The 24,971-nt window shown below is 50.1% G+C and overlaps 1 protein-coding gene across 9 annotated transcripts in view; it reads left to right on the top strand.

The window, feature by feature from the left end:
* The window catches only part of SIRPA (signal regulatory protein alpha), a 46,161-nt gene extending 22,000 nt beyond the window's left edge, over nt 1–24,161 (top strand). For 5 of the 9 annotated variants that reach the window (XM_015149396.3, XM_077951387.1, XM_028828275.2 and 2 more), the window contains exons 4-9: nt 5,731–6,048; nt 6,645–6,977; nt 9,055–9,168; nt 12,167–12,191; nt 19,126–19,177; nt 21,719–24,161. In XM_015149396.3, the coding sequence (XP_015004882.3) occupies nt 5,731–6,048; nt 6,645–6,977; nt 9,055–9,168; nt 12,167–12,191; nt 19,126–19,177; nt 21,719–21,967 (1,091 nt within the window). In that variant the 3' untranslated portion in view covers nt 21,968–24,161. The remainder of the gene's footprint in view (nt 1–5,730; nt 6,049–6,644; nt 6,978–9,054; nt 9,169–12,166; nt 12,192–19,125; nt 19,178–21,718) is intronic. The other 4 variants (XM_015149397.3, XM_028828279.2, XM_028828278.2 and 1 more) reach the window with 1 other exon arrangement.
* The last annotated feature ends 810 nt before the right edge of the window (nt 24,162–24,971 follow it).

The raw sequence follows: 24,971 nt of genomic DNA, 5'->3' as shown, positions 1-24,971 counted from the left end.
GCACAGATTTACTGTTTGATCTGAATGCCCTGGTGAAGAGGAGAAGCCAGAGGTTTGGGCATTTTCTGTGGGTCTTTTAGAAAAACCCTTGTATCGTTTAGGGACTGATTCATGCAGTCACTAAAGGCTCTGAACAAAGCTGGGTCATCATAGAATGTCCCTCACCCCAGGGAGGAGGTCTCCCTTCTAGGTGACTTTGGGTTCCTCAGTTAAGGCAGCAAAGATGTTCATTTTGTATTTACTGCCAGAGCACCAGAATCCTCGTTCAAACTCCGGATCCTGGGACATTAGTGCAGGAAGGACCCTCAGACCATGCAGCCCAACCCCCAGTTACAGGTGGAAACTTGAAGTCAGGAGATGACAGGGGCCTTGCCCACAGTCACAGGACCAGTTGGTGACAGGATCTGGACTAGAGCCCACATCTGATTCCGGGAAGGCTTGTTCCTGCCCGTGTTAGACATTGTTTCCACAGAAGAGCCTGGTGCATCACAGGTGCTGACTGAAAGCTCCTTGAACAGAACCGCTAAGCAGGGAGCCAGCACTTCTCCTTTTCATCAGTTTCCTAAAGGTTCAGAATACTCACATTCAGACCGTTAGACCCATTGGTGATTGGAAAACCTCTCCCAAATGTAAGCCTTAGCGTTCAATGAGATTTCATATCAGGATGGAGACCTGCTGCATTGTGTAATAGCTACAGAATACTCCAGCTTATGGAAATGTCAGATTTATTTTGCAGTCTTCCATTGATGGATACGTAAGTTGTCCCCAACCTTGAGCTATTAAAACAGTCCTGCAGTGGATGACCTTATACATGTGTGACCTTACTCAGGTGGGAGACGCCCACTGGAAGTGCCATTGCTGGATCAGAGGGGGTGTGTGTTTTAATGTGTGTGGAGATGGCCTAATTTCCCTCCTCGACATTATAACAATCAAGTCTCCCCACAACCCCTGGACATAGGCAGGGAGAGTGGCTTTATCCTGATTGTGCAGATATTACAGGAAGAGACATTGAAGTTCCCAGATGATGCATCCCGTGCCTAGACAGTCACAGCAAGTAAGTGACCTAGGTGTGACCCACATCTGCTGACTCCTAGTAGAGTGCTCACTCCTCTTTGCCATGCTGTCAGCCTAAATGATGCCCTGGATGAGAAAGGAGGGAGGTGGGAGGAGGCCATGGAGCAGCAACTGGGCCAGATCCTCATCCTGGCACTTTCTCCTTTTATAACAAGTACTATGAAGGAAAAGCCATTTCTTGCCCCTTTTACAGATAAGGACTCTGAGGCTCAGAGAGGAGACCTGTGTGGTGAGCAAGTGGGGGAGCCAAAGTTTGGTCCCCACCAGCCTGACTCACAGCCCCTGTCTCTGTAACACTCAGCTGTGCTTGTCAAAGTGTGGAGAAATGCTCCACCCTTCTCATTCCGAACTCTTGCAGTTCTATAGCAATAAGCATAGGCTGAGGCAGGAGAATTGCTCGAACCCAGGAGGTGGAGATTACAGTGAGCTGAGATTGTGCCACTGTACTCCAGCCTGGATGACAGAACAAGATTCTGTCTCAAAAAAAGAAAGAAAAAACAAAACAACAAATCCTATGGGAGTAGGAGGGACTGGCCCCCATCAGAAAGGTCCTGCAGATGTCTCATGATATGGGAACCTGTTCCTGAAAGACAGGGCTCTGCACATCACTGAGCAGCATCCATGGAGCAGAGTTGGGCCTCCTGCAGCCCAGCAGACCACATGCTCATCTACTCATGGTGCTGAGGACTAAGGATAAGGAGATGAGTCATTTCCTGGTGGGTGCTTGGGGCTCACTGGAGCAAGAGTTTATATTCTCCCCTCAGGCTGTAAGGAGCCCACTGACTTCAGTTTATGGCTATAGGGTAACCAGATCTGGGTGCCCTGGCAGGAGGCTTCTCCCTAGAATTGCATGAAGTCAAGGATCTCAAAGGGAAAAAGGGAAGGTGGTGGTCAGTGTCAGGGTTCATGAAGTTCAGGCACTTGCTCAACTGATAGACACGAGAGCTTGGGGAACGCTGGAAATGCCCGTTGGGTACTTGGATGAGGAGACAGTGCCTTTGCTTTTCTCAGCCTCGGTTTCCTCATCTGTAGAATCAGACTGGAGTGCAGTGGCGCGATCTCGGCTCACTGTAATCTGCATCTCCTGGGTTCGAGCAATTCTCGTTCCTCAGCCTATGCTTATTGCTATAGAACTGCAAGAGTTCGGAATGAGAAGAGTGGAGCATTTCTCCACACTTTGACACGCATAACTGAGTGTTACAGAGACAGGGGCTGTGAGTCAGGCTGGTGGGGATCAAACCTTGGCTCCCCGACTTGCTCACCACACAGGTATCCTCTCTGAGCCTCAGAGTCCTTATCTGTAAAAGGGTCAAGAAATGGCTCTTCCTTCCTAGTACTTGTTATAAAAGGAGAGAGTGCCAGGATGAGGATCTGGCCCTGCTGCCCTTGGTGATAATCAGGGACTCCTTTGGGAGAATGGAAAGGATTTGAGTTCCTGTGTATAAATCACCCAGTGCAGAGTAGACACCCCCAAATCAAGGTGTTATTTTATTTTTTATGGGATGAAGTTTCACTCTTGTTCTCTTGTTGCCTACGCTGGGGTGCAATGGCGCCATCTTGGCTCGCTGCAACCTCCACCTCCTGGGTTCAAGTGATTCTGCTTCAGCTTCCCGAGTAGCACCCACCACCACAACCAGCATTTTTTTTTTTTTGGTATTTTTAATAGAGACAGTGTTTCATCATGTTGGCCAGGCTAGTCCTGAACTCCTGAACTCAGGTGATCCACCCACCTTGGCCTCACAAAGTGCTAGGATTACAGTGTGAGCTACTGCGCCCTGCCATCAAGGTGTTATTTTAAGATGTGTTACCTTGGGCAACCCAGTTCCCCTTGCTGAGCCTCAGTTTCCCCATGTGTAGAATGTCGATAATGGTACCAACCTTTCCAGGATGTTATGAGGATGCAGTGAGCCTGAGGAGACGATAGACCTTAGTAAGCAATGGGGTTTTCCCAAGATCATGTGATCTTGGGCGAATCCTGGCTTCCCTTGAGTCCTCAGCTTCCCTGTCTGTGAAATGGTGATGATGATTGCCAACCCTCAAGGGTTCTGTGAGGATTGGAGAGGTTGTACACAGAGCCTCGAATGGTGGCGGTGTTCAGGTTGTCCCTGAACTCCTGCAGAACTGTGGTTAGGAGAGCGTGGCCAGAGTCCAGCTGCCTGGGCCACATCCCAGCTCTGCCACCTCCTGGCTCTGTGACCTGGGAGAAGGCACTCCACCACCATGGGCCTCAGTGTCTTCACTTGTATGTGATAACACCAGCCTCACAGACCAGGAGTTGGGGCCGAATGAGTTAAATCCTGTAGAGTGCTTAGGGCAGCACTTGGCCTGCAGTCAGTGTTCAACAGATGTGAGCTCTGTAATGCCAAAGCCATGCAACCTCAGATGGGTCAGTGCTCCTCCAGCCCTCAAGTAGAAACGGTGCTTAGGGTGTGCTCAGGTAGCTTTCAATCTTGGCTGCTCTTTAGGATCATCTGGGAAACTTTGAAATCAATCCCAGGCTCTACCACAGACATGCCTCTTCAATTGGCCTGACATGGGCCTAGGCATCTAAAGTTTTTAATTAATCCAGAAGATTCTAGTACAGAGCCAGGACTAAGAACCCCTGGGATAGACACCCGGAGGTCACAGAGGACAAGTTGGAAAAGACGGTCTTCTGTGGTGCCAGATGGGAGAACAGCTTTTCAGGCTGTGGATGCTTCTGAACAACATGTACCCGGGACAGCTCTTTGGAGGCCCCAGTGGCCTGGCCAGACCCCCTCTTATAATACGGGCCTACAGGGGCCAAGGTAGGGGCCCCAGACAAAGCCCTGCTCAGATCCAACCTCAGGGCGGGGGAACCTTCTATCTTGAAAATGTTTGTGTCTAAACAACCGCCGGAATCCCAGCAAATCCTTCCAGTTCGGCCCCAGAACCACCCTGCCTCGACACACCAAGCTGTCACGGAGGAATCTGTTCCCTCCTCCTTTAAAATGCTTCCAGCTTCCGTAAATGGCTCCTCCGGAGGGAGGCGCCTGTGATCTTGTTTGTGTTTTGAAAGCCAATTCGCCAAACTTGTTTCCTGAGGGGCTTGTTTAGAAAAGGGGAGAGAATCCTCACTTGGTGGTTTCTGCTCCTTTTATCATTTGGGTTTGTCATGAGCTGCAGGGAGCAGGGTTTGAGCCTTTTCTTGGTGTTTCCGCTCTGCTTTGTTCTGCTGCCTAAAGGATAAATGTGTAGATTCAGAAGCAGTAATGACCAGACCTCCTGATAACAGGCACAGGGGTCATTTATTAAGCACCTGCTACATACCAGGCTCTGTGCTTGCATTCAACCTCCTTCATCTTGCCAGGGTGGGGTTTGTATCCACTTTTGGCCCTGGGCCTCTCTGAGCTTCGTCCTAAAAGGGGCTCACACGAGGATCCCCTCACAGAGATGGAACGAGGATTAACGAGCTGAGGAGCATGGAGGGAGCAGCCAGTGTCCAGCTCCAGAGAAGCCCTGGATAAATGGGAACTGATTGCAGCCCCTCAGCCCTGTGGGGACATCCAGGCTGCTGGCCTCGATGACTTGACTTCTTCAAATGACACCCTCCTTACTGTGCCGTCAAAATGTTTGACGGGTGTTAGGGAGCAAGTTAATATTTACAAATGCGAGTATGTGTGATATGTGCTTCCTGGTGACTGCGCTAGGAGGCACAAGGTAATAATTAGCAATTTGAAGACACGTTTAGGGCCCATCTGCAGGGAGAAACAGCCCATGTTCTGGTTCAGCCATTTGTGTGCTTTCAGGACCCAGGAAGTGCTTCTGCCTGCTTGGGCGCCCTGTGTCTGTGCAATTATTGATAATTAAGAAATTAACCCCTTTGGCTTTCTCCACACTTGGTGATCTTTAATATCTATCCAAAGCTGACCCCAAAGAAGACCCCAGATTCAGAAAAGTATTCCTTCCTTCCAAATGTAGCGCTTGGCACAGATTGGCCCCTGCTAGAATATTTGTGGAGAAAATGAAAAATATGAAGTAAATTCATAAATACCTGAAGAGAGAGCTTTGGATATGAATAAAGTCTGGGTTAAAGTTAGATCTGTTTTTGCTTATTTTTGTGAAGCATCTTCTGTTTATCCAAAGCAAAACTGCTTCTGTTGCCTCATTTAATCCTCGCTGCATCCCAGGAAGGAGAAATGCTGCTGTCCCGTTTTACAGACAAGGAGCTGGGTGTGCCGGGCTGCCCCTCTCATGGGCTGAGCGGCCTGGTTCCAGCTGTCAGGGTGGTGCCACTTTGCTGCTTACTCCCTGTACTGACCTCTATAAATGCTCTCTCTGGGGTTGGCACTGTTTCCGGGGGGGCAGGGTAGAAAGAGTTAATACCAAGGATGAGATGGATCGTTAATTTTGATCCTGTGCCCAAATTGGTGGAAATCACCCTGTGTGGAGTGGAGAAGTTTGAACTCAGGCCTGGACTTCCCTCTGGGCCCTGCCCCTACACTGTCTGACCTCACCTCTCCCAACCTTTGCATCCTGCTCTGTAAAATGAGAATAGGGACACCACCCTCATTAATCCTTCCACATTATTGGAAGGATAAAAAATAATGTCTCGGAAGGTTCTTAACGTGTCACACGCTTATCGTTAGTGATGGTCATCTCAGTCATGTCTCCTGTTTATCGATGCTCCTTTTGTAGCCAAACCCTCTGCCCCTGTGGTATCGGGCCCCGCAGTGAGGGCCACAGCTGAGCACACAGTGAGCTTCACCTGCGAGTCCCACGGCTTCTCTCCCAGAGACATCACCCTGAAATGGTTCAAAAATGGGAACGAGCTCTCAGACGTCCAGACCAACGTGGACCCCGCAGGAAAGAGCGTGTCCTACAGCATCCGCAGCACAGCCAGGGTGTTGCTGACCCGCAGAGATGTTCACTCTCAAGTCATCTGCGAGGTGGCCCACGTCACCTTGCAGGGGGACCCTCTTCGTGGGACTGCCAACTTGTCTGAGGCCATCCGAGGTAGAAGACCTTTACCCAGCCCAAGCCCACACCTGGCTGCCAAGCCCGTTCCCCACCACCCTCCACCCATCCAACTCTACTTTCGCTCCAGGGCTTGAAATGCCTGGAACCTAAATTCCTAACTGCCCACCTCCCATGCCCCTAGATGTGCCGGTCACTTACTAACATTTTAATGGCAGTGGCTAGGTGACCACCCACCGGGTGCCAAGGACTGCGCTCGCAGTTTCATTTATTTCACCAATAGCAACTACAATTAATGAGCACCTACTATGAGCTAAGCCTCTATGTACTTGGTGGTTTTCTTTATTTTGCTACAGTTGTAACATTCCAACTGCATGCCAGGGGTGGTGCTTATAGATTTCACCCATTCTTAGCCTAGTAGGAGCTACCAGTCCTTGAGCACCTACTGTGTGCTGGGCATTGTACTTAGTAATTTCATTCATATGCAAAGAGCACCCTCAATGTCTGAGCACGTGCTGCCTGCCTAGCACTGTCCTGGTGACGCCCTCACCGTGGTGGTGGGAGCTACGTTATGGAGCCCTCCCTGTGATCTGTCTGTGCCACAAGGTCACAGCTTCTGCCCTGTGCTGTTTCAGTTCCACCCTTCTTGGAGGTTACTCAACAGTCCATGAGGGCAGACAACCAGGTGAATGTCACCTGCCAGGTGACGAAGTTCTACCCCCAGAGACTACAGCTGACCTGGTTGGAGAACGGAAACGTGTCCCGGACAGAAATGGCCTCAGCCCTTCCAGAGAACAAGGATGGCACCTATAACTGGACGAGCTGGCTCCTGGTGAATGTGTCTGCCCATAGGGATGATGTGAAGCTCACCTGCCAGGTGGAGCATGATGGGCAGCCAGCGGTGAACAAAAGCTTTTCCGTGAAGGTCTCAGCCCACCCGAAGGAGCAGGGCTCAAATACCGCCGCTGGTGAGGCCTCTATTTCAGCTGACCCAGCTCTTTTAAACTTTTAGTTTTGTGGGTTTTTTAAATGTTAAAAGTAGTAATTCCTGCTTATTATAGAATAATCTAGAAGTCTATAAATATAAAGTAGAATTTTAATGTCAGCTCCATTTCCCCAAATCCCACACTCCAAGAGTCACCACTGGTAAGGGTTTGACACACATCTTGATAGATCTTTTGACATAGATTTATATCACAGGAGGAAAGAGGGAGAGAGGGGGCCCATCTGTTCATGGCGTCCTGCATCTTGCCTTCTTCACCTGATAGTTGTCACGCTCCCCATTCCTCACTGGCCCAGCCCCTCTTCCCTACTCTTTCTAGCCTCTGCCTCATCTGCCTGGCTGCTACGGGGAGCCTGCCCCACTGGAAGCCGGGGTGGAGTCATTCAGGGTGTTTGCAGCTTGTCTCACGTACAGTCAGTGCTTCAGTGAACATCCTTGTACATGTTCCATCCCACATGTGATTATTTCTGTGTGATTGCCCAAGGAACACTTTAGGCCAAAGGGCATACTCATGTAAGGAGGAGATAATGCTGTCACTCCCCTGAGAGAGTGTGAGGGTGTCAAGGTATCATTTTCTCAGCCCCTGCAACGTGGTGTTGGTGTACATCTCTTCTGTTTGCAAATGGTGGCACCTGGTTGGCATTTCAATGCAGCCATGGAATATTTCATCACCTGTTATCAATGTGGCTGATGCCCTGTACACAGTAGAACCCTTGCATGGATTAGTAATAGAAGCCATTTATGTCCTTCATGCACCCTTCAGGGAAGCTCTAAAAGAGAGCCTTGGGGCTGTGTCAAAGTGACCGTTTGGTTTCACCAGTGCCGGGTTTTCATAGGACGTGTAGGACATCGGCCAATGCCGGGTTTTCATAGGACGTGTAGAGCATCGGCCAATGCCGGGTTTTCGTAGGACATGTAGGGCATCAGCCAAGGCTGGGTTTTCATGGGACGTGTAGGGCATCGGCCAGTGCCAGGTTTTCCTAGGATGTATAGGGCATCGGGAGACAAGATGTGTGGCTTCCCATGCCAGCTGTGTCGCAGACTTGCTGTGTGACCTTGGACAAGTCAGTGCCTCTTTGGGCCTCCACTTGCTCGTAGCTGTGCTGAAGGGGATGAGCTTCATGACCTCTCAGCTCTGAGTCTCAGGTGGTAGGGGCCATAATTATCTTGCTCAGCATTGTAGCTTCAGGGCCTGGCCACAGTAGGCACTCAATAAATGCTTTTTGAGTGAAACAGGATGAAAGAGTTAGTTGGTTAGCTGGTTGGTTGGTTGGTTGGTTGGTTGGTTGGTTGGTTGGTTATATAATCCTTACTTAGCCAATGAGGTAGAGATGACCGTTGGCCCCAATAACAGAAGCAGCAGCCAGGGTTTGGAGGGCGGTTTAACTGACTTGCCCGGGGTCACACAGCTACTTAGTGGCATTGATTTGAAAGCACTTTTCTGTGGCTTAGAGCCCTGCTCCTGATGAGCCACTGTGTTCTAGTCTACGACCCCCTTACCTGTGCCCTGGGCAGCCAAGCCTCCATTGTCATTTCAGGAGTCCTGCTTCAGAGCCCCTGTGCTAACTCCTGAGCCCAATGTGATGGCCCAGGTGCTGGGCACAGATCAGTGGTGAGCCCCTGAGCTGTGCAGACCCTAGTAGCCACACTGCCCCTTCTTCCAGCTGCTGATTCAGTTTCCAGTGGATCTGGGATACCCTCGTGACCGCTCTGTGGTTCACTCCAGATGAGAAGGAACATTTCTGTTCCTCAGGAGTGAGATTTCTGCCTGTATCCTGCAGCAGGGGTTCCTCTGTAGCTGTCAGCGGCAAATATATTCCCCCCTGGCACCTCAGCATGGTTTTTGTGCTGTTCATGGATGAGCCTCGTGGGCAAGTGTGTACAGACCCGTGAGTGTGCCCATGTGACTCGAGACATCTGAGAAGGCCCAGCCAGATGTTCTCAGCTAATGATGCCTGCTTAGTGGTGAAATGCTGTGGTGGGTTTGGTTTTCTCTGTTTTTAATCTGCATACGTGAAGCCTCTATTCCATGTGGTCCCTAGAGAATACTGGAACTAATGAACGGAACATCTATATTGTGGTGGGCGTGGTGTGCACCTTGCTGGTGGCCCTACTGATGGCAGCCCTCTACCTCGTCCGAATCAGACAGAAGAAAGGTGGGTGCATTCCCCTCTTCCTCCCTAAGGGTTTGTCCCTGGACTGTCCTCAGAGGGAGACGCCATTAGGTGTTTTGGGTTAAGGACATCATCTTCTGCCAGTAGCAAGAAGTCCAGAGGTAGTGGTGCTGGGGCTGGGGCAGTGGCCTCACCACATTAGAGTCTGGGTGAGTCACTCCGTGGCTTCTTCCTCATGATTACAAGATGCTTATCACTGCCCCAGGCCCCATGTCCTCAAGAGGCCACTACTGAGCAAGGGAGCTGCCAACCTGGGAAGAGGGGAGGCAGGGACTCTTCTTACCTGTCTCAGGGAGGACATTGTCTTTCCCAGGAGCCTCCCGGCAGACTCCTGCTTTCCTGGTACAAATCTAGGTTACATGACCAGCCCCTGGACAGGAGGCCAGAGAGAATGGAGATAATAGCGCCACCATTTGATTGGGAGGACTTAACAAGTGATTGCATGGAAACTGTTAGGGAAGTAACCTGGCACACAAGTGCTCAATAAATGTTAGCCCTGAGTATTACCCATATTGTATGTGAGCCCGGAACTATGAGCCACCTCCCTGGAAAGCCCCCTCACAGGGCAAGGTGCATAGTCTTTGACTGCACAGCAGGAGGGCACAGGGTCAAACCCAGGGCACAGCTTCCCCTTGTTCGTGTGCATGTGTTATGTGTGTCTTGTGTCTGTGTGTGTGTGTTGGTTGTTGGGAGGGTTGGTTGGTGCTGTGGCAGGGCCTCTGACTTGGAAGTCAGACAAACCAGGGCTCCAGACCCTGGTTGTATCCTCTAAGCAATTTGGCTGCTAGAAGCCTCAGTTTCCCCATCTGTAAAATGGGTTTAGCAACGCCTGTCTTGGAGAAGTTACAAGATCCAAATAAGCCCATGTGAAATAACGGGTCTGACACATTCTAGAATCGCCATAAATACATGTTCTTTTTCCCACTTTTGTAGATGACAATTTTAAGCTGGTATTTCTGCAACCTTTTTTTATTACGAGATAGAAATACATTTCACATCTCAACCCAACACATACACACACCCTTTGTATATAAAATTAAAACTGATACTTTCTTTTTTGTCATATTCTTTTTTCTGTTTAAAATGCTGGTTGTGACCCACCACCTCCAAAGGGACAAGTGCTGTCCCGAGCTGCCTTTCTGTGGCCTGGCACAGCTGAGCTTGGATGGGCAAACTGTACACTAATCACGCATCCCTTCGGTAGCTCTTTCACCTCTACCTCCCAGGTTTCCTTCCCTCCTGGGCTGGCTCTGAGATACTGGCCAAGCCTCATGCTCCTGTCTGGGAGGGTTGGAGTCAGGCCCTGCTTCTCCAGAATCTGCAAGATGTTCCACCAAGACGCCTACCCAATGGGTTCCCTAAAGTTCCTGGAGAGCCCCACACAGGGAGGACTCCTCCTTGGGTGGGGAAGCAGGTCCCTTCCCCACCAAAGGTGACAACCCATCCCATGGGATGAAGCATTCGTAGCGGCCGATAGTGAAATCCTGGCCATCCTTTCTGAGTCTCAGCCCCAGGCAGCTTGCCAGGCTCCTGACACGTGTGAGCTCATTACTGTGGGCTTAGGTGTTGCAGAGGAGGAATGGAGTTTGCAGAGCTGCAGCTCTGGTAAAGGGCACCCAGCCCAATTGGCGGGTCTGTGTGCAGAGCCTAGCTCTCAAACACAGGCTCCAGTGACAGGGACGGCTAGTATCCCCCGGCAATTCCAATGTGCCAGGAACTGCTCACAGGGTTTTCCCTGTAGTAACAGTCAGTCTTCACCACAGACCTCATAGGTGACATTACTAACCCCACTTTACAGATGAGGAGACTGAGGCGTGGGAAAGTTATAAAACTTGTTCAGGGCCTCACAGCCAGGAGGTGGTGGGGCCAGAATTTAAACCCAAGGACCACGTCTAGGACCACCCTGCACGCTACCTCCCTCTGCCATAACTAGATCCCCCTTCTCCCTCATTAGGCCCTGGTGGGGTCTGCCCAGCCTCTCAATGCCCATAGTGAAATGTCCTGATTTCAACTCAACCACTACCCAGCTGTGTGACCCTGAGGAGTCACCTAGTCTCTGGTGTAAAAGGGGGGTGACTGGTGTCCTGTCACTGGATTCCCAGAGATGACTTGTGTCCAGCACTTTGCAACCTGTCAGCCTCCACTCAGACGTTCGGTGCTGAGCAGAGCTTCCAACTGAGGTACTCCTCACCTGAAGATCCAGGACCTGCCCAGGCACCAAGCGTTAACCCGGCAGCAAGAATTCTTGCGCTGTGGCAGCCTCCAGCCTATTAAAGTGCGGTGCAGAGTGCATTTGGGTGTGCATGTTGCTTTTAATTACAATTTTACAGCAAAATGGGAGTCAAATGGCTGCTGAACCCTGGAGGCTTCTCTGTGGGTTACCCCGTATCACAGGTTTAAAACCTCTAAACCAGATGGACACTTTCTTTCCTTCCAAGATCCTTTTTTTGGAAAGTGGTGGCATGTAAATAAATGGATGCTCAGCCCAACCCTGCAAGTTATAGAAGCTCAGAGAGAGGAAGTGACCCACCCAGGGTCACACAGTGAGTGAATGGGTAGCAGACCTGGGGTTCACACTTGATCCCCGATTTGCAGCCCTGCTAGAATCTGTTTTCAAGCCACGAAGAGCACTGAATGGGACTAGGTTACTGGAGGGTCTCCACTGAGGTTTGTGGTTGAACGGAGGTGAGACCCAGACAGAGGTGGGGCGGTTGTCCCCTCCCAGGCTGAAGACTGCTTTTGGACCCCTGGCAGCTTCCGCAAGTGGAAAAGCAGGACCATCTAGCTTACTCCGTCACAGGCTTCCTTGGTGGAAGAGGATGCCCACTGGGTGGGCACGGGGGTCTCCTGTGGTTCCAAGGATGTGATTACAGTATTTCCTCTCCATGTCCCTGGAGGCAAACCTTTCGCCAGAAAATAGTTACATAAGAAAAGTGTGCTTCTAGTTAAACAACAGGCTTTTGTTTCTTTTGTCTTTCAGCCCAGGGCTCCACTTCCTCTACAAGGTAAGTGTATCATTGGTCCAGATCCTCTTGAAGTTATTATTTGGTTGTTTCACAGCCCCCCAGACTATAAAGCATAATCCAAGTCCACTGACCTCACCGATGTGTTGGTCAACATGTCTCTTTCTCTCCTCTGTAATCTCCTTGCACTGGGTCATGCTGTTTTTAATTATTGTCCCAAATGAGGGGTTTTATTTTGGTGCACAGAGGCGCTGATTTCTTGCCTGCTCTCCCCAGACAACGAGACCCTTGTCTAATTCCACGTGGACTGGGGCAGAGACCTCCCGGGCTTTCTGTCCTCACAGACATCCTGCACACGCCACCGGATGCATCCTCCCAGATCCAAGTTGTATACTTTACTCTTTCCTTTGTTTAGTAAATATTTATTGAGTACCTTGGCGTGCTGTGGCCCTGGAATGCTGGGATGAGTTGGATAGAATCTGTGCCCTCTGCAAGCTCACAGCCTGGTCAGAGGCTCAGGCGGTGACGTTACGTCACCGATGGCACTTCAGTTTGTTGATTCACATTTTTAGTGACTTGAGTCCCTACTGTGTGCCAGCCCTGCTTAGGACCAGCTGGTGATACAGCAGTAAACAAGAATCAGCCCAGGCTTTCATGGGGCTCAGACGCCGGCGAGAGAAACAGGCATAAACGCAGAAATAAAGTGATTCGTGGTGTCATATCAGGTGGCGACAACTCCTACCCTGCAAGGGGATGGAGGTGAATGGTGGGGGGCTGTCTTAGGCAGAGGAAGGGACTGCCTCTGAAAAGGGGATGCAAGCAGGTGCCTGAAACTAGTGAGCTACGATGGAGAGGAGCATGCTGGGCCAGAGAGGAGGGCTGTGTGCTAGGCCAGAGGGAAGGAGAGGAAGAAGATGAGGTCAGGAAGACGCAGGTCCTCGGCATCTTGTTGTCCTTCGCAGATGCCCCTGTAGCAAGAGCTATTATGAACCATTTTGTGAAAAGCCTTTATCGGCTTTTTGGAAGGCCTCTGATCTTCATCCCCAGCAGAGCAGAGGCAGCACACTGTAATCTGCCGTGTGAACCTATCTGCATAGAACCATGTAGACATCCGTGCTAAGGGTGATAAATAAAGCTATAAATAGCTTTGTGTTGGTTCAGACCAGGTTTTGCCAGCAACTGCATAGTGCCAGTCTTTCGATTGTTTAGAGCTTTCTGGGTTCCAGAATTACAGAATAGGAAATGATGATCTGGAGTGGGGCCTGTGGGTGTTAGAAGGACTCGGGATTTTATCTCCAGTGGGATGAAGAACCACAGGATGGACATGATCTGACTTTTGTTTTAAAAGCGTCAACCTGGCTACATGTGGAGCCCATGCTACAGGAGGTGAGGGTGTATAGGTGACCGTAGCGGTCCCGGTCCAGGCAGGAAAAGATGGTGAACTGGACCAAAGTGGTGGGATAGGCTGAGAAATGCTCAGATTCTAGATATATTTTGAAGGTAGACCCAAGAGGACTTGCTGATAGATTGACTGTAGGGTTAAGGACCACCTCAAGGTTGGGGGCAATAGAGTGCTGTATCCTGAGTTGGGGGGTGCAGGTGATGGGTGGAGTGATGGGGCAAATACCAGGCAAAGCAGTTGCATATAGCAGGAGCAGCTCTTCTGCCAGAGAAGGCTCTGGGAAGCATCGGGTGCCCTGCTCCTGCCCAGCAGTGTGAGTCCAAGGTACTCTTGGGATAAAGCCTTGCTTCTTGCTCTGATCTCCACAGGGGCCCTCCTGGTCTCAGCCCTGCCCAACCTTCTGGCCTTCTCCTCCCCCGAACAAGCAGAGCCACCTCTCCAGCAAAACTAGGCTCTTCACTGCCTTCCGGGCACGTGTGTTTTCCTATTGTCATGCTTGTGCCTGTCACACTCCCACACCTAGGACACTCTTCCAAGGGCAAGACTCATTTCTGTCATTTGCCCAAAAAACCTTCAGTGGCTCTCCCTGTCCCTCCAGATAAAGTCCACATGCCTCCCTGAGGCTTCTGGGCCCCTTGTGGTCCAGTTGCCTTGAACAGTTTCACTTCCTTCTACCCCCTGTCCTCACATTTCACGGCTCAACCACACTGTGCTCCTCCCCTCCCCCACAGGCTGGGCCCTCACTCTCCTCCTCCCCCTTGCACACTGCCCTGTCTGCTGAGGTATGCTCCCTGCCCCTGCTCATGCACTACCCAGGGTCCCCCAGCTCCAGGGGTGGCAGGCACACTGGGCTCTGTGAATGGCACCCCCTGGAGTTATGCAATATGGTAGCTAGAGTGGGACCCCTCCTGTCACCTGGTCACCTCCTGCTCCTCCTGAGGTCAGCAAGGGCATGACATCCTCCAGAGATGGGGGGCTTCCTGTGAACCTTCCTGGTGCCCCAGCATGGACACCTGGTGTGTTCAAGGTGTCTCTGCACCTGTCCCATTTCATAACCCACTCCTTGAAGCCAGGGCCCATGTCCCTAAGGTTCACTGCAAATAGCTGCTAAACTTGGCACCATGCCTGGAATGGGATAGGTGCTTAGTAAAGGTTTATTGAATGAACAAATGAACAAATGAATGAATGAATGAGTGAATGAATGAATGAGTGAATGAATGGATGAGTGAGTGAATGAATGAATGGGTGAATGAGTGAGTGGATGAATGAATGAGTGAATGAATGCCATCCTAAACCACTGTAGCACTTCCCACTCTGCCTTCTCTGAATCCCTAAAATACTGCTTCCTAGTGACTACACAGCCCCATCTAGAAGGATCTCTCTTTTTTGTTTTTGTTGTTATTATTATTTTATTTTATTTTTATTTTTTTTTTGAGACAGAGTTTTGCTCTTGTTGCCCAGGCTGGAGTGCAATGGTACAATCTCGGCTCACTGCAACCTCTGCTTCCTGGGTTCAGATGATTCTCCTGCCTCAGCCTCCTGAGTAGCTGGGATTATAGGCATGCACCACCACACCCAGCTAATTTTGTATTTTTAATAGAGACGGGATTTCTCCTTGTTGGTCAGACTGGTCTTGAACTCCCGACCTCAGGTGATCCACCCACCTCGGCCTTCCAAAGTGCTGGAATTACAGGCATGAGCCCCTGCGCCCCGCCCTGTTGTCATTATTTTTTACTTGTCTTACCTCCCTGATTAGACAATGAGTTTCTGGAAGAATAGGACATTGTCAATAATAATGGCATCATTAGCAGCTACCATTTATTGAGTACTTATTGTGCTCCTGGCACTGTCTATGCCTTTATGTATATTAGCCCAATTGTGACTTTAATTCTTGCAGAAACCCTATGATTTATCACTATCCCAATTTTATAGAACAGTGGTTTTCAAACTTGAGTGTGTTACGGAATCCCCAAAGACTTGTTAAAACACGGCTTACTGGGCCCTACCCTCAAAGTCCCTGATGGAGAATCTCTGTTTCCACAAGTTCTCAGGTGGTGCTGATGCTGTTCTTCCCAAGCCACACTTTGAGAACCGCTGTTCTATCAGGTTCTTATTGTTCCCTATCCTATGGTTGAGGAAACTGAGGCCCAGAGAAGTCATGACATTCCCAAGGTCCTGAGGCTAGGAAGCACCAGAATGATGACTTCAGCCTTGACATCTCTTGCACGAAAGCTGGTGCCTTCATGACTGTTCCCATGCTTCTTGCTGTCTATTTCTTCTTCCCCAGAGAAACCAACCGTTTTCTGCCTGTTTTTTTATTTTTCCAGCATGAGCCTACCAAGGGAGCCATGAGATCACTTGCTCCCTTTCATCTCTCTAAACCAAAGCAATAGCTAGTGAGTGCTAATGGTGGTTTCCCATGCCTCAGCCGGCTTCGGCTTTGGCTTGCTGGGATCAGACACTTTCCAGAGGACGTTGGTGTGAGTAACAGCCGAGCACCTCAGGGAGGCTGCAAGCCGGGAGGCTGCCACTTTGAGCTCAAAGGGTTCTTCAGGTTGCAGGGCTGGTGGAGGGATTGGCTCTCTCTAACTCCCTGGGTTAGGAATGTACAGACAGAACATTGTCTGTAATCTTCCCCAGCTCAGACGAGAGAAAAACGTGTCTCTCTGCTCCCTTAATTGGGCACTAGGGTTCATTCAATCAGCCATTTATTCACTTGTCAGACATTCACTGCATTTATTCTTGGAATATTTAGGGCTTCCCTGAGTCTTTCATTTATTCATCTGGACTGAGCCTAACTCAGTGCCAGGCCTTGAGCTGGGAGTTGCAAAGGGGAGGAGAAAAGGCCCACCCCTGGTCTCATGGCACTTAAGAGCCAGTGAGAAAGATTCATTCATTCATTCACTCACTCATTCATTCATTCATTCAACAAATACATATGGACTGCTAATGATGCGCCAGCCCAGTTCTTAGTGCTGGGGCTTCAGAAGTGAATGAGACTGGCCCGGTTCTTGGTGCTGGGGCTTCAGCAGTGAATGAGACTGGCCCAGTTCCTCCCTGTGTGAAACTGATGGTCCGCTGAGGAGACAGGTTACCAGACAAGCTGGAAAGTTAATAAAGGATGTGGTGCAGCTGCTGACTAAATACAATGAAGCCAGGTAAGGGACAGAGCAGATCAAGGAGGTAAGGTCTTGGGTGAGCAGGGAGGGCTTATCTGCAAGGTGACATTTAGAAGGATGAGGAGTCTCCAGCCATGGGAATATCTGGGACAAGACTACACCAATCAGAGGGAACAGCCAGTGCCAAGACCCTGAGACAGGAGCAGTCAGATGCATGCACAGAGCGCAGAGGAGGCCAGAGGAGCTGGAGCGGAGCAGAGGCAGGAGAGGGATGGAGCCTAGAGCAGTCGGCCGGGCTGAGCCTTGGAGCTGGTGTCACTTGACCACCTTGGAGTGGTTATAGAGGGCTTGAGCATTGTGAAGCAGAAAAGTAGCATGACATCATTTATGCATTTGAGATAGGGAGAATGGAGGGCAGGGAAGCAGGAATAGAGGTGGGGAGATCAAGGAGGAGGTTCTTCAGGAATCAGGGGAGTTAGGATGGTGGAGAGGATGGGGTGGCTGGCTTTGATGGATAATTTGGAGGTGGAGCCGACCAGCCCTAGGTTGGATTAGACGAGAGCTGTAAAGGAAGAGAAGAATCAGGGCTGACTCCTACTTCTCCAGCCTGAGCACAAGATGAGCAATGGTAGAGCTATTCACTGAAATAGGAAAATCCAGGGGAGAGACAAATATGGGGAAATGGGTAATTGGTTGTAGTCTGAAATTGCTTTGAAAGAGAAGAACACAGTGTTTTGAGAATGGAGTTTGGGGGTTCAGTTAAGATTTCTCCAAGACGAGACTGTTTAAAATAGCATCTGAAGGAAGAAAAGGATTGAAGCAGATGAAGAGGCAGCAGCCCAAAGCATGCAAAGGCCCTGGGGCAGCCTGACTGGCATTCATTCCAAGTCACTGTTTTTGAGCACATGTGGTGAGGAAGCATGGCAGGCAGGCAGACAGCAATAGAAACCAGATATGCAGATAGACAGGAGATCTGAGATTGTCACGGAGGGGCAGCCCAGCCAGCCCAGCACCGTCGGCAGAGCCATCACAAGGTGACACCATAGTTGAGTCTTGAAGGAGACACGAAAGTTAGCCAAGAAGAAAAATGATCAAGGGGGTCCTTCATGCTGCTATTGAAGCATGAAGTACATAACATCAAATGTACCCCCCCGAAATATTTGGTGGGTAGATGAGTGGGTACATGAGGACAGGGCAGTGAATTAGCCTGGAGGCAGCACGCCAGGCCACGTGGGACACGGAGCAGGGCGATGAGTTGGACTTGAACCAGCCAGCCAGTGGGGAGCTCCAGGAAGGCTGGAGGCCAGTAGGGTGGGGACAGATCTGTGTGATCTTCCCCAGCGGACGTGGCCCTGCTCCTGGAGGGTTCTTTCTGTGGCCACGTGGGGCTTGTCATGTCTCAGAACTGCTTTCGGAGCCAAGCACTCATGCCAAATCCATTAATAACCCTGCTGCCAAGCCCCACTGCTCATTTCTGACATTATCCATGCTAACATCCCTGGGGTTGCCGGCTTGAGAATTTACACAACTTCTGCCAAGCCAGTGGCTCTGATATGCTCATCACCTTGACTGTGACCCTCCAGTGAGTCAAGCCGTGGCCTCCAATTACAGAAGCAAGTGCACGAACAACTTCTTTGATTAACTTGGACATCTTGGTCTTTTTCTTTTCTTTCTTTAATGATGATACATAGATGTTTATAATACAGAACATTTGGAGAATATGGGAAACTAAAAAGGAGAAAAAAAATACCATGCAAAGACCACTGCAGTTTGCATTTTGCTATGTTTCCTTCCAGTGTTATCCACACATTTTTCATAATTGAGATAATCCCACAGAGAATTTTCCTTTTTCACTTATCATTTTAATGTAAGCATTTGTAACTTAAAAAAAAAACCTCCTCATAAACCTTTTAAATCTTTATCTGTGGATTTATCCTAATTTCCCTAACCAGTCCCAATTGGCAGAACCCTAAGATATAAACCTCCCCCATCCCGCCCTTGACAAATGCCTTTGTGTTGAAAGCTTTTTCTATATTTTGAATTCCCCCAAAAAAAGTGCAATTATGAGTCAAAAGGATGAGGACATCTTCCAAGCTCTTGATTTTGCCAGCTGCTTCCCAAAAGGATTGTACTGGTTTGCCTCTCCCACCAGCGACGTATGCAAGCTCCAGTTCATTTCACCATAGCTTCCCCAACACCAAGTATTATAATTTTTAAAGATCCTTGCCAATAGAGTAGGTTAAAAAAAAATGATAGTGCATTGTGTACAATTCCTTTTTAGTGAGATTGACCCCTTTGTCCAAACATTTGATGTGCAGTTGTGTTTCTATTATGAGTCCTTCATCCATGTCCTCAACCCATATAGAAAGTGGAGCCTAAATGTTATTCTTATCAATTTGCATGAGCACTTTAGATAGTGAGGGTATTTTTATCTGTGTGTCTCTTTCCTTTTTAGGTTGCATGAGCCTGAGAAGAATGCCAGAGAAATAACCCAGGTACAATCCTTGGTGAGATGCCCTTCCTGGGAAACTCCATGGCGTGGTTGCTTCACATCAACCGGAATTGCAGATCTGGTTCTAAATTAAGACTCCCTGTGGGGTGCAGGGTGGAGGATCTTACATTCCTAGCTTTCCCCATGTCCTGTGCATATTCCTTCTCTCTGCTGCAGCCAACAGTGGCTGTTGCAGCCTCCTGACTCAGTGCTACCCATTGCACAACTCCCCAGGGGCACCATTCACAATCCGTCCTATAAAATGGTGCCCTGGAGTCAGGCTGCAGCTCCCTTAGTGTGGATTGTGCCTTCCCACCTCTGTGCATTTGCCCAGACCCATCCCTCTACCAGGAGCGCCACTCCCAGCTCACTGCCCACTCCTCCTCACAGCCAGGCTTTTCTATGCTGTAACTGCACAGCCAGCCTGCCAGGGCCTCTCCCGCCTTTGCTGATGGAAAGACCCCATGTCATTAATTACCTCACACAAGGGCACACTCGCTCAAGCTGGAGGTTTCTGGTCAACATTGCTGAGATGATTTTGCAGGCAACGTCGTTTCTGAGAAACCTAGCCCTGCTTATCACCGGCTGACGCTGTCAGACCTTGAAGGCAGAGGGCTCCTCAGCATCTTGTAACAAGACAGGTCCTGCTCTGAACCCGGAACGAGAGTGCGCCAGCTGTCCTTGACATTTCCAAGGCAGTTGTCATCTTTTTAGATGTAATCTGTTGTCGGGCTGGTGAAAGGCACAGCATTTGTAGACCAAAATGCCTTGGCCCTGCCCTTGTGACCCATGGGGTACCCCGGCAGCCCCGGACATGAGCTCAGGTAGTAATTAGGAAAAACAAAACCGTTTCCAGTCATGAGAGAGGGAGACCTTCTCCCATGTCATTCTACTTCTGGACTTCCTCCTGGAATCTTGTGGGGGAAAAAAATGATGGTGGAAAAACGGGTCATGGACACCTGCACGAAATTCACATCAGCAGAGACTTACCGGGCACCCACTATGTGCCACGCACTGGACAGCCAGACAGTCACGGCCCAGCTGGCAGAGTGCCTGCGATTCCAGTGCCAGGCGCTAGCCCTGGCCAGGGAGGGAGTTGCATGCTATCAACGTGGATTTCCCAGACAGAAGTAAATGAGAGCACACAGGGCTCAGGACAGGAGCTGTGTGCTAAGAGCACAGCCGCAGAGTCCAACACACTTTGGTTCTTTGCCAGCTGGACAACTTTGTCCACTTTATTTAACCTCCCTTGGTCTCAGTGTCTTCAGCTGTAAAGTGGAATAGATAATCCTTCCCAAGTAGGTTGTGGTAAGAGTGAATGGGTGATCTGTGTGGTTGTGTGCTGCTTGTAAGCCCTGAGAACTGAAATGGGCCATTACCGTGCACCAGCTAGGAGGTGTGCCGGTTGGTGGTAGCTTTATTCTGTTCTATCACGCAGGGGCCAGTCACAGAGGAAGCAAAGTTTATCATTCATGATGGGCGATTTTGAGGTGGCAGTGGCAGGTTGATAGGATTAGCACATGGGAGGTATCCAGGTTTGCTAAGTGGTTAATGATTGCGAACATTTATTGAAGACAGATGCTCAATATGTACCAGGCTCTTTTCTAAACGCTTTACCTGGATAATCTCATTCCATTCTCACAGCAACCCTGGCAGTAGACACTATTATCATCCCCTCTTTACAGATGAAGAAACTGAGACCCAGAGAGGTTAAGTGAGTTGCTCAAAATCCCTGAGCTAGAACCAGGATTCAAACCCAGACTTTCTGATTCCAGAATGTTTCCCGCTTTGCCAACTGGCGATCTCATTCTTATACTGCCCCTGTTCTCTGTCTCCCTGTCTCCAGCTTTGCCCTGAGTGAAGCTGAAATTATTGCCATCCTATTTATTCAGTATGAATCAGACTTCTTCTGTGCCAGCCTTGGTTTCTGAATCATAACAAATGCCCAGTGAATATTTGTGGAATAAATGCGTACATTAATGAATGTCCCCACACACATCACCATCAGCACCTACTCAGGCCCCCAAACAGACACGGTCCTGGGTGGTGGGTCCTGCGATGGAAAACAAACATGGGCTGAGGAAGCACAAAGAAGGAACCTGGACCCTGCCAGGAGAGGGGAGGGCCAGGAAGGGTCTTAGGATGAGCCGTGCTTCATCTGAAATTTACAGGGTGGATGGGGATTTGTTACAAGGAGAAGCAGGACAGACACCCTTGGCAGAGGGAGGAACATGAGAAATGGGCGAAGACTGCAGGTGGTTCAGGCTGGGAGGAGGCAGGAGCGGGAGGAGGTGACACTGAGGCGGGGCTGTGAGGGAACCACACTGTGTGAGTCAGAAAGACCCTTCAGGCAGGGTGAGGAGGAGGGTGGATGGGAAGGGGCAAGGCTGGAGGCAAGTAACGTTGGCAAGAGATGAGGGGAACAGGACTTACGGCTGAGCCAGTATGGGCCGAGAGGACACAGAAGCATCCAGACTTGGTATTTAGTTTGAGTGAGTGGGCCAGGGCCTCTAGAATGACCTTCTCATGACTTTCTCTTTGGGTATTTTAAATCCAGGACACAAATGATATCACATATGCAGACCTGAACCTGCCCAAGGGGAAGAAGCCCGCTCCCCGGGCCGCGGAGCCCAACAACCACACAGAGTATGCCAGCATTCAGACCAGCCCGCAGCCCGCATCGGAGGACACCCTCACCTACGCTGACCTGGACATGGTCCACCTCAACCGAACCCCCAAGCAGCCGGCCCCCAAGCCCGAGCCATCCTTCTCAGAGTATGCCAGCGTCCAGGTCCCGAGGAAGTGAATGGGACCGTGGTTTGCTCTAGCACCCATCTCCACGTGCTTTCTTGTCCCACAGGGAGCCGCCGTGATGAGCACAGCCAACCCAGTTCCCGGAGGGCTGGGGCGGTGCAGGCTCTGGGACCCAGGGGCCAGGGTGGCTCTTCTCTCCCCACCCCTTCTTGGCTCTCCAGCACTTCCTGGGCAGCCACGGCCCCCTCCCCCCACATTGCCACACACCTGGAGGCTGATGGTGCCAAACCAGCCAGGGAACCGACCTGGGAAGTGGCCAGAACTGCCTGGGGTCCAAGAACTCTTGTGCCTCCGTCCATCACCACGTGGGTCTCGAAGACCCTTGACTGCCTCCCCGATGCTCCGAAGCCTGAGCTTCCAGGGTGGTCCCCTGACCACCACCACCACCACCCCCCACCCAACTGGGGCTTAAGGGGGGAAGATTTCCCCTTTAGATCAAACTGCCCCTTCCATGGAAAAGCTGGAAAAAAATCTCTGGAACCCATATCCAGACTTGGTGAGGTTGCTGCCAACAGTCCTGGCCTCCCCCATCCCTAGGCTAAAGAGCCATGAGTCCTGGAGGAGGAGAGGACCCCTCCCAAAGGACTGGAGACAAAACCCTCCGCTTCCTTGGGTCTCTCCAAGACTCCCTGGGGCCCAACTGCGTTGCTCCACCCAGACCCATCTCTCCCTTCTAGACCTGAGCTTGCCCCTCCAGCTAGCACTAAGCAACATCTCGCTGTGGACGCCTGTAAATTACTGAGAAATGTGAAACGTGCAATCTTGAAACTGAGGTGTTAGAAAACTTGATCTGTGGTGTTTTGTTTTGTTTTTTTCTTAAAACAACAGCAACGTGATCTTGGCTCTCTGTCATGTGTTGAAGTCCATGGTTGGGTCTTGTGAAGTCTGAGGTTTAACAGTTTGTTGTCCTGGAGGGATTTTCTTACAGCAAAGACTGAGTTCCTCCAAGTCCCAGAACCCCAAGAACGGGCAAGAAGGATCAGGTCAGCTGCTCCCTGGAGACACTTAGCCTTCTGACTGGGACTGACTTGGCCAAGTTCTCAGCCGAGCCACGCGGCTGGTACTGCAGCCTTCTGTGACCCGCCGTGGTAAGTCCAGCCTGCTGAGGGCTGCCTCTTGACAGTGCAGTCTTGTCGAGACCTAACGCCTCAGTCTGCTCATCCGTAAAGTGGGGATAGTGAGGATGACACCCCTCCCCACCACCTCTCATAAGCACTTTAGGAACACATAGTAAAGGGTAGGGAGAGTGGCTCTGGCTGTGTGTCCTACCCCTTTAGTGTCCACCCCCATCCCGGCTTTCCGAGCTGATCCTTGAAGAAGAAATCTTCCATTTCTGTGCTCAAACCCTACTGGGATCAAACTGGAATAAATTGAAGACAGCCAGGGGGGTGGTACAGCTGTGAAGCTCGGGCTGATTTCCCACTCTGTCCCAGAAGGTTGGCCAGAGGGGTGACCCAGTATTCAGTCTTCACTATAACTCTTAAGAGTTGAGACGCTAATGTTCATGACTCCTGGCCTTGGGATGCCCAAGGGATTTCTGGCTCAGGCTGTAAAAGTGAGAAGCTGAGCCATCCTGCCCATTCCTGAAGGTCCTACAGGTGGAACTGCAGGAGCTCAGCACAGACCCAGCTCTCTGGGGCCTGGTCACTTGGTGATTTCAATGATGGCATCCAGGAATTAGCTGAGCCAATAGACCATGTGGACAGCTTTGGCCAGAGCTCCCATGTGGCATCTGGGAGCCACAGTGGCCCAGCCACCTGGCTCGGGCTAGTTCCAAATTCCAAAAGATTGGCTTGTAAACCTTCATCTCCCTCTCTTCTACCCAGAGATAGCACATACGTGTGCACATGCATGCACACACACACATTCAGTATTTTAAAAGAATGTTTTCTTGGTGCCATTTTCATTTTATTTTATTTTAATTCTTGGAGGGGGAAATAAGGGAATAAGGCCAAGGAAGATGTATAGCTTTAGCTTTAGCCTGGCAACCTGGAGATTCCACATACCTTGTGTATTGAACCCCAGGAAAAGGAAGAGGTCGAACTGACCCTGCGGAAGGAGCATGGTTTCAGGAGTTTATTTTAAGACTGCTGGGAAGGAAACAGGCCCCATTTTGTATATAGTTGCAACTTAAACTTTTTGGCTTGCAAAATATTTTTGTAATAAAGATTTCTGGGTAATAATGAGTCCTTCCGGTGTTCAGTATTCTTGTCTTTGTGAGCGTGTCCCGGGACCGCGTCAGGGGCTGCCCGCCCTCCTGCCAAGGCCTGGAAGAGGATTGAATGGACCCCAGGGTTTGGAAACAACCTACAGCATTTGAGCTTCTCACTTAGGTTTTAGAGACATACGATTTTGGTTTCCCCTGGCTCAGAAGGAGCCAGTGTAAGGTTGAGATAAAATTCCATACAGACAACTGAGTTTGGATCTCGGCTCTGCTGCTTTGTAGCTGTGGGAATTCAAACAGCACCTCTTTGAGACTTGGGCCCCACGTCTGCACAGTGGGGCAGGAAGAGTCCCTGCCAGGGTGACTGTGCGGATTCAAGGAGGCTGGGAGCACTGAGCCCATGCTTGGCACTGGGCAGGCCATCACTGAGGCTTGTGTCTTTCCTTCCTGCCCTGACCCTGCATAGCTGAGTCTCGTGGCCTCTTACACTGATGGGATCTTGGACACCTGGCTCCCCCTCCTGGGGCCTCACTTTCCTTCCCCACCAAATGCAGAAATCTAATGCTTGTCTTGTAATATCCTTGCCAGATGACTGATGTCAAGTGCTGGTTTATAGTGGGTGCTCAATAAATGTTAGTTTCCTTTCTCTCCCTCCATTAGATCATTAATGATATTAGTGCTAATTATGTAATAAAGTTAAGGCATAAATATGTTAATATTTAGTGGTTACTATGTGTCAACACTTTGATGAATTCTTAAACCTTGTGACTCAAGGGCAATCATGTTACTGATTCTATTTTATAGATGACACAGAGAGGGGGTGTAACTTATA

The sequence above is a fragment of the Macaca mulatta genome, chromosome 10 (genome assembly GCF_049350105.2).
Source record: "Macaca mulatta isolate MMU2019108-1 chromosome 10, T2T-MMU8v2.0, whole genome shotgun sequence".
Lineage (NCBI taxonomy): Eukaryota > Metazoa > Chordata > Mammalia > Primates > Cercopithecidae > Macaca > Macaca mulatta.
This window is presented reverse-complemented; position numbering and strand designations above follow the sequence as displayed.